Source organism: Anopheles ziemanni, chromosome X (assembly GCF_943734765.1).
Source record: "Anopheles ziemanni chromosome X, idAnoZiCoDA_A2_x.2, whole genome shotgun sequence".
In the NCBI taxonomy this organism is placed as follows: domain Eukaryota; kingdom Metazoa; phylum Arthropoda; class Insecta; order Diptera; family Culicidae; genus Anopheles; species Anopheles ziemanni.
The window spans coordinates 11,856,766-11,866,591 of NC_080707.1; the positions used below are offsets into that span (position 1 = coordinate 11,856,766).

The 9,826-nt window shown below is 47.2% G+C and overlaps 1 protein-coding gene across 1 annotated transcript; it reads right to left on the reverse strand.

The window, feature by feature from the left end:
- Positions 1-1,236: 1,236 nt before the first annotated feature.
- Positions 1,237-2,744, reverse strand: LOC131291069 (uncharacterized). The gene is made up of 2 exons (XM_058320258.1): positions 1,322-2,744; positions 1,237-1,268 (listed from the first exon to the last, which is right to left on the reverse strand). Exons 1-2 carry the CDS (start codon positions 2,742-2,744, stop codon positions 1,237-1,239), a joined length of 1,455 nt encoding a protein of 484 aa, XP_058176241.1.
- Between the last annotated feature and the right edge of the window lie 7,082 nt (positions 2,745-9,826).

Genomic DNA, 9,826 nt, shown 5'->3' on the forward strand with positions numbered 1-9,826 from the left:
TGAAGCTAAGTCTTTGCTTAACGTTCAAAAACCATCGGTTTAATAAATGTTTTGAACTCATTTTATTGAAAAAGATTGTACTAAAAAGTGTGACTAAACGCTTTGCTGTCAACGTGTTAATTCAAACATTGAATTATTTTCAGGAAGTGGATTTTTTGTATTTTTTATTAACCAAGTCAAATATTATAAGGCTAATATATTGAAAAAGAATAACTACAAAATTTAGTTGGCAAAGCAAACACCTGTAGTAGACCCTGCCCTAAGGATGCTCTCGGCAGCCTCGCGTGGTGCATGTTTGTGTGCGAAATCGGAACAGCCACCGACCGAGCGGGTTCGTACGAGAAGCGCGCAGGCGCCATCGCGGTGCATGCAGGTGCTCGTGCCACTGCTCGTGCCACTGCTCGTGAGTACTTCCGGCCTGGCCGACGATGTCAGCGCCCTTCCGAATGGAAGGAACCAAAACAAAACGACCGAAAACACCCACAGTCTAGAAGCGTTTGTTTTAGCCAGCGCTGTCCCTCGTTCGGCTTCGTCCAAACGACCAAACGCTGATAGAAGTTCGTTCTGACTCGTCCACTAGAATACGGGACAGGGGTCATCGAATGTAGAGCAGAACGGTGTTCCTTTTGAATTTAACTAAATTGACACTCTCATCACGGGAAATTGCTATCAGCTGATGCAGGATTCACCCTGTCCATCATGAAGTTTATTATTTCGACGTATCCCAAGAGTTTCCCGAATATCATTCGCATCTGTAACCTGCACCGAAGAGCAACGTTCCCTCTACAATAGATTATAAATATAATTCAGCTGGAAGTGACACTCGATGGCACTCCTTTTCATACTACCAACGAATACACAATAAAGGCAAGGCTATCGCTCCTATTCAGGCTCATCTGTTACCATGATAGCCATGCCACATCCTTATAGTACTCGGAAGCTTGATATATTTGCATCGTACAAACTTTTGCAAAGTGATTAACTTCGTGCGAGTCACAGAGCACTTCAACTATCTGAGGAAAAACACCATAATTTATATGTTGTCTGTCTTACTGGAGTTGCTGTTACAATATTTTAAACGTCAGCTAATGTAAACATTTAAACAGAATAGTTATAAGCAACAATTAAGGTCATGCTGAGTTAACGACTCCATTCTCGACGCAGCTTGTCAAAGGCCAATACAACGATGTTTTGCTAACTATACAGGCAATTTGCATTGTATGTTAGTCATCACACTCATTGCAATGTACAGAGCAGATCGGGCTTGGCTGGATGAAGTAGGAGAACATAGGATAGGTAGAAAGAAAACTGCTGAACTTACCATTGCTCTTCGCCGTTGACGAATCACGCGTGTCACCACGGCGTCGCGTGCGACCCCGGCGTTTCAGCGAGTTGGAACGCGAGGAATATCCAGCTGATGGGTCGTTCAGCCGCGAGGCACCCTCTGCCTCCGACGAGCTGGAGGAAGAGCGCCGTCGCCTACCGGTCCGATCGGCCGGCGAGTTGGAACGTCCGGAAGAGATCGATCGATGGCGCGATGACGTAACGCCACTGCCAACGCTCATACTGCGCCGATGGCGACGGGTTCGTCGTACCCGGCCGTTCTGAAGATGGTTGATAGGGCCATGGTTGGAGCCGGTGCCGGCTACTTCGTCCTCTATCGACGAAATTCGAATGTTTGGCACATCGTGGCGCGGTAGCTCCTCTGTTTGCAAATCGTGCGAGAGCATCACCCGCGACAGCAGGTGGTCGATGTGGTTGATTTCCTGCTCGTAGCGAGAAGGAGCGTGGACTACCGGTTCGGTTTGGTCGTCCATCTCCACAAAGCGCTCGAGCTGGGGCGGCTGCTCCGAGGGCTCGCAGTCCAAACTGTCACGCTGCCGTCGCCGCAAACTGCGTTGGGTATGGAAGCTTTCTTCGCGCACCATCAGCGTCCCGGCGTTACTGCGTACCAGTTTGTATATCTTAGGTCGAGCCTTGATCGGTGTGGTTATCGGTGGATCTGCTGGCATCTCCTGGATGGTGACGCCATTCTCTTCGTCCGGTACTTGCTCGTTGCTTTGTGTAGGCGTCGATGGAGCATGCGGCACTAACCTCCGATCGCCTAAATCCTCGTCATCGGTGGAGTTACGCCCGTAGAACTCGCTAATACGTTCCAGGATAGAGCTAGAACGACTGGACACTGATTTGCGCGATCTCCTGCGCACGATCGGAGGCTCTTGCATCGCTATGGCGCTAGCAGACTTGCTTTTCTGCAGCACATGCCGGCCGGAGTCAGCATCATCGTTTGTCAACCGATACTGGGAGCCGCTCGTCGCCAGCTTGTGCCCTAATCCTTTGCTGCTCAGTTGATTGAAGATATCGGACAGGGAGTCCCCGGACGTTGGCAGTTTCTCCTTAACTAGCGACGTACGCGAGCGGCTGTATCGCTGCGGCCGCCCAGCCTTCGACTGCTCCAAGGTGCTGATGCCCTGGCTTCGCCCCTGCGGAGCACAATCCGACCGGATAACGCAGTCCGGTTGATCCACCTCCACCATCAGCTCGCCGCTCACGCTGTCGAACAGCTGTATCTTTGGAAAGCTGATGTTCGGCGACGAGCTGGACGTCGTGAGCTCCCACTTCCAGCTATCTGGCTTCTTCAGCGCGAGCCGTAGCAAATTGTCTCCACTCAGGAGGGCGTTGTTGTTTGAATCGCGCGACACATCCTTGCTCGCCGGGCTAGCAGTACCGCGATGGTAAGACATCGTTACACTGGACACCTCCCGCAGCAGTTCTGCACCGAGTTCGTTACTTTACCGTCAGTTGTGAATGAATCTGCATCATCCAACACGCTATATAGGCGCCCTATGGAACAGAACACACATGTAACTGCACACGTCGCATCCAGGAATGTTTCATTTGTTGCCCGCAACACCCAGTTGGTAATTGTACAGTTCAACGTGCGAGTCCGACAACAAAACCTAACCGTGGGCAGCAGTTCGAAGCTGCGGGTGATAAAAATAGCACCGGTTTACGCACATGCATACACGCGTGCTAACGATCGCAGACGGCGCGTGAAAAGTGAAAGTGAATTTCATACCGGCCATACACCTCTAACGATGGTATTTCTTCATTCTTATTCTGCCAGAGATGCTAATCTAAAGCAGATACGAGGCTTTAAAGGGAAGAGGTTTCGAGAGTCGATAGCCAAAATGCATCCTGGCGCATGGTAGGCCAAGGTCATGGAAAGTTCCTGTTGGAGGTAGACAGCGACAAACACCAACCTATTCTATAATTCTTTCCATGTTTACATATTCTACAAAAGATGCGGCACTGTGAAGAATCTCTTTACGCCGAAAGGCCTTGCGGTGTCGACAGATAGGATCGTCGACACAATTGTCAATATCTGTCAGGTTAGGACGCACTTCATCTCCTGAGCGCACTCTTTGCCGATCCCCAAAAGCCAAAGCAGACTAGTGCGCTCAAGGTTATGCTTCGTTTTCAATACTAAAACAAACAATGGGCAGCATCCGGTCGGCGTGGAGAAATGGAAACAGAACGATGCAGCAGCTATATATCAGTACCTGTGCGACAGCGTCACTGTAAATTTACCGCGACAAACAAGCCGAGAGCGAAAACCGTCACCGGTTGTGGGTGCGCATTCATACGTCCAACGGTGTGCGACCATGTGCGACGCGGCATGTGAAGGCCACCAGTCTTTCCCCAAACGGAAGCTTATTTGTCATCGGCTTTGATGTCAACCGTTCGTACCTGGATGCCGGACCGGGCTTAAAATAGCGCACGCGGTGTTATTTTAGAACCACGGAGGTAAAACATAGGTCGACGCCGGTAGAGCCGAGCGGCGCAAGGTGTGCGTAGTGTGGCCGTAGGGGTGGCTGTGACGTAAGGACTTTATGAACTGTCGTCACTGCACATGAAGGTTGCTCGGTGGGCAGTTAGTTTTCGGTACCATATCGAAGGTCGTCGACGGTCTATCTGTGCAGGTCTCGATGATCCTCTAAAGCGAGAGGCCACTGTTTGCTTCTCGCTCGATTATTTCATATCTAAGCAGGAAATAAACAAGTCCACGTATCACACCACACGCAGATCACAATATAGCTAGGGAAGATCCTTAGTAACGCCAACCACTACCATGGGGCAACACTCGGCGCGTCGGTCGCCATAGTACTATACGGTATCTAGTTCTAGTAGCACATGTGGTGACTATTTTTACACAAAACAACAACTGAATGAAATCAGGTCTTTTTCTATGTTGTCTTTTGATCGAGGAGGTGATACTCAGGCGTGCTGGTTGTGTCACGTTGTGCAGATTGAAACTTCCGCACCGGCACTAGGCATCCGGAGCATCTGGTTGACGTGCGGTGAGGCGCTGGTGTTGCCTAGAAACTAGGGCACGCCTCAAGCCAGATTGAATGACGATTTCACGAGCTTCCTGTGGTTTTTCGGCAGCGGATCACACGTGTGACCACGTCACGAACCCGCGACTTCCACCAGATTGTCTCCAGAGTTCCACCGGTGAGCTAGCTGCACATTTCGCGACGTGTACGTAGACGCAGACCTGCCGCTCTTGTGACCGCAAGACATCAGATACTGCCTCGGCCGGATCGGTGGGTTCGTTTGCAGTCGGAGGTGGACGTAATCAGCGTGTAACTAGGTCCGGTCACTTTCACCACACGCGGCACGGCTTCGATCTTACGACTGAGGCGTATCCTACGTACCAAACCGAAGCAACGCGCGCGAAAAAATCGTCCCAGGTTGGGCCAGTGCGGGGCCGCAGGCAGATCGACGAAGATGGTGGACATCTGCCAGCCGCAAGAAGACCTGCCGAAAGGAAAACACCAAAGGAAATACCGCGATACCAGAAGGGAGAGCGAGCGAACGAGATGGTGATTAACCGGTTGCGGCTGCGCAACATCCGTGACGTACCGGCGAGCAGTCGCCGCAGCTATATACCTTCCGTCCCTAGCAACTATGTTGCAGACGGAATCGATAAAATATTTGAAAAATCTAACACCCCAGTGGAAAACAAACCGTATAAATGATGTGTCCATGGGCGCTCGTGCGAGAACGTCGGATGGGGTGCGTCGGTAGCAGGCAAAGTCGGGACCCCCTCCCATGCGGCGGGAGATCATCAGTACAAACAGTCCGAGAATAACATAACCGAGACGGAGCGTCCCCGGCCAGGCTTGACGGTCAATGTGAAGAGCATGCATGTAGGCCGCACTCTCATGCGCGCTCGTAGAATGGCGCGCATTCGTTGCTTATTCATTCCATTATTAACTGCTGCAATCCTCATGGCAACCCGATCCATCAAGCACCGCTTACAGCGTTTTGGGCGAAAATGCAGTCTTGGTTGGGTATGCAATTGTAACACACTCAGATTTATCATTCGCTGTCTCATTCAGAATTCACAGAAGTTTGGCTATGTTTTGTTAGAGTATTTGGACTAACACTTCAAATCTAGTTAGACTCTTTTGATAGAGTTTTTAGGCTATAGACAAAATCTATGGAGAATATCCTAGAATAGTGAAAGGTGAAAGTAAAGAATACATAATTCTTTAAATCTATTAACAGAATCTTTCATCAGTTGTTGCAGGTTACTCTCTTGCGCTCATAAGCTGTAGTCCAGGGCGTGCTGTGTTGGTTTTCGAGCTCGCTACCACAGTGCCTCAACTTACAAGCCGTCATTTGATCGATGCGCTCTGCGACTCCTGGGAGTGGACGTCGGCGCAATTCGATTCGACGATCCTGGTTGGACTCGGATGGCTACGTCAGCGCGATGTTGCCTCACCCCACCCTAGCGATTGTTTGTGCCGCGAAGCGTGGGAACGATGGTCACTGGTAACGCTCACCTCCGTCAATAAAAACCAGAACCAGCAGCATTGCATACGTCTCTCTGGTTTTTGTTAGAGAATTTGTGAGTTTAGAGAACAATTTCCATACCTAACCAATGTCTGATGTTCAAAGTGCAGGTGAAAGCATTCAACTACCTTCACCGTTGTATTTTCCTTCCCTTTTCTCAGGACTGTTTGAGAACAACCAGCTCAATGGCCGTCTTCGACGCAACACTCCTGATTAATACGGACCATTTCCGGGTGGTTTCCTCTCCGACAAGAAGCGGATATGAAACATTTCACAAGCGCCTAACTGCCAGCAAAAAAAACGGGAGGACTTCCGAACTCCAGACTGTGTCTGTGCTAATGGAGAGAAACGGAAGAAATACAAAGTATACGCCCGGAAATGAATGCAATCGTAGCTGGTAATAACAAGCCCATTTGTAATAAAAAATAAGAGGCCCAAAAGGAAGCTCCAGACATGGTGTGTCCAACCCACAGTGGAGTACTCCAAATCACTTGGTGATGAGGTGTAAAATAAATGATTTGATCTATCAAACACGGTTTAGGGAGTAATCATCTATAAATGAGGTTGAATTTCAGTACCTAAAACCGCCAACAATCGTTAGGTTGAGATAGTTGAACTTTGGTGTAACTCCGATAATTTATAAAGTCTTTCAGCCTCTAAACAAACTCTTGTGTGTGTGTATGTAAAAGCGTTGATAGAGTGTTGTACTTTGGTGATAAATCAAACAGCGCAAACAAAATAATTCCCACCGTCTCGCAACAGCTCTTACGCTCTCTCTCTAGGAAAAGTGGAAAACCGAAAGTCATAGGTCGTAATTGATGGGTTTTGTTTCGATTTCATTTCATTTCATTTCCGAGGCGCGTTTTGATGGATTATTCTGCACCGATAACAAGTTATCCTTTTCTGCCGTGCCGCTCAACCGTTACAGGCTCCGTTTATCGGTCCGTGCCCGTTGCTCACCCACTCGCCTGGGTGATAGGGGAAAGTGTGGAAAGATGCCCCGGTGGGCTAAAATGTGCCGGCTTGTATTCAAACAATATAAAGAAATATTACGTAATAGAATATGTTGAAATCCTATGCGGATTTCAAGGCTCTAAATAGAGATTGAACAGGGAAAACTAAAAGAATGAAGTGAAACACGTCTGAAATCATGTAAGATTTGCTCACAGTTTTTGGAGCTATAACAAGTGTCAAAATAAAATATTACAATCAGGTAAAATATTACAATCCAGTAATTTATTTAGTTTGACATTGTTTGAGGTAAATTAACTCAAAGATGTCTGTATTTTGAATCAACAATTCATATATGATTAGTTATCGATGTTTCATTCGACTTTATAATTCCAAGAAAACCCCTTTTTTATTTGGAGTTGGAAGCACATTTAATTAGATTTCTTGACATAGATAGTCTACCTTGTGATGAAATTTTATCAAAAATCTCAAAAATATCGTCTTGTTAAATAGTTTGTTGGGGGTGCCCATGGCGCAGCGGTAGCGCGAGGAAACACCACGCCACAGGTGTGGGATCGAATCTCGAGTCTGGCACCCCCCGGTATTACGAACGGCTGACCACCGATCTATAATATACCGTCTTTCGGTCACACAAACTCTCTTCGGAGAGAGGCCTTGTCCCACTAGGGGATGTCGTGCCACATAAAAAAAAATAAATAGTTTGTTACAAACAATAGGTAAAAGTTGACATAATTTTAGGAAGTTTTCAACTGTGGTTGGGATACAACCAAAACTTTAGTTTTTTATTGCTCCGATTTGTTTGTAACAGAAAAGACAGTTGTCATTGTATACATTTCCCTATCTATCATAGTCCCTTTTTTCTATCATCTTCGCAGTTCCGGACTCTAACATAGCTCTTATTTAATAATTATTATTGGGTGTGTTTTACCTAAGCATTTGGGCATTTTTGTCCCACAATTGGAAATCACGGTTGGTAAAAAAGTGCTCCTAAATAATTTTTTTAAGTTGTTAAAAATAAAAAAGAAGTTAAAAACTGTAGAACATTTAATACCTTTTTTTTGTTTTTGGCATTAGAAGAGACGGTAGAGAATCGGTGTGTGAAGAATTGGGTTATTTGTCTTGGGCGCACTGCGAGGGCATTTTGCTCCACATTACCTTACATTTTTGCTTTCGATTGTTCTCCCTGTTGCTCTTTCAACCCGCAGGACGCTGAAGCTGTTATCTTGAACCAACAGGTTAAAATACATACACACAGCCGACCACGGAAGTTTTAGTGCCAACTCACGGGCTTGGAAAAGGCTGCAAAGAATGCCAAACCCGATTGATCTCTCGTCAACCCGGCCCCCCCCCCCCCCCCCCCCGCACGGGGAAACCCTACACTGCGCGGGTAAAACTAACACCAGTGGAATGGAAACCAGAAATCAGCGCCAGTTGACGGAGCGATGTAACTTTGGCTTGGGGAAAAAGAATTTAAAAAAAATACGGCTCGGAAAAATGGCGAGCTCGAGTCACGATTGGGGTGACCTTCGTTCGATTCCTGGACACCATCGGGCGTGGCGTTGGCCAAATCAAATATCCTTCATTTGAAAAGGAACCGCTTTCCCGACGATGTGTCCCCTGGGACCTGGGGAACGCAAGGGGGAGCGGGGGAATGAAAAAACAAGTTCCCGCGCCGTGCAAACAAGTGCGGACGAAGTTGTGCAGGGAATGAAATTATATGAAAACTCTATACGCCGGGAAATTCCCCGGACCCGAAGCGGAAGCCGCTGTTTTGGTAAAGGCAGAAAGCGGGGAAGGAAAACGGCATAGGAAAACAGGAAAAACCATTATCTCTCTGGGGGGGAGTGGAGCGGTCCTTTCCGGATTCCCTCCCCCTCCCTTCGCGTGGGCTCACAACATAAACACACGAAGCAGAGAAAACACGAAGAAAAGACGGCAGAGTTCCGAAAGAAAAGTTTGATGAGTCGCAAATTTCCTTCCTCGTCGTCTCAATTCGCGGAACAAATGACTGTCGTGGCGTCGGTTGGGCCCAACGAGGACGAGGGTAGGTTGGGGCAACTTGTCGGGGGACCGATGGGGCGATGAAAAATGGAAAACAAACTTTTCCTCCCAAGTTTCCCCCCCGCTCTCCTCAATCGTCAATGTTTTTCTTTTTTCCAGCCCAATTTTTTAGTGCGGGGGCCGGAAGGAGAAAAAAATTGACGCCTTATCGCTCGGAACAATGCGATCACGATGAAAACGGACAGTTTTCATGCTCGCGAGCCGGACCCGTTCAAGCTCGTCCGGGTCCGTTTTCCCGGCCCACCGACGGGCGATATTCATCACGCCCGAAAAACTTCCTAAACAGCTTAATCTTTCCCGGAGGCAATTTTATTTATGTAATTTTAATCGTCTCTTCGAACTGCCACTACCTCTTTTCGTATTTTCCATTTTCTTTTTTTTTTCTTTTTTTGGATTTTTGCGCCTGTGGTCTGTGGATGCGCATTTGATGACATTCGATAAATCGTGCCTCGGTCATGGTGTTGGTCGGAAGAAAGAATTAATCTTGTTTTATTGCCATCGTGACATGCCGACCCACGGTTCGATGGAGTGGGCGGATTTAGCTTTTTGCAAGTAATTAAATCTGTTTCGCGAATAAGCAGAAAGACAACGTTCCAAACGAGATGAATTTCCTCGCACTATTTGATAGACAGTAGTAGTATGCGTTATTTATGAACCACTTTAATTTCTTACTATTTATTTCGATTCGATTAACGGGTTCGACGCATTTGGAAAAGTGAATTTTGAGGGAAAAATTACTCGAATCATACTCGATTGGAATATGATATGCATCGTGTTCAATATATCAACCATCAATTATTTCAATAACACAAAGGCTGGTCCATTTTTCGATCATTATTTTAATTAAAATTCATTTCATATAGATCTATTACAGCATCCGTTTCATCGTTTCAAAGAATTGTGGCATTCAACTGGGCCAAAGTGGATATGT

Coding starts and splice junctions, on each gene's coding strand:
- LOC131291069 (XM_058320258.1), bottom strand. CDS start 2,744: ATGTCTTACCATCGCGGTACTGCTAGCCCGGCGAGCAAGGATGTGTCG. Junction 1,269..1,321: donor GTCAACGGCGAAGAGCAATG/GTAAGTTCAGCA, acceptor TACTTCATCCAG/CCAAGCCCGATCTGCTCTGT.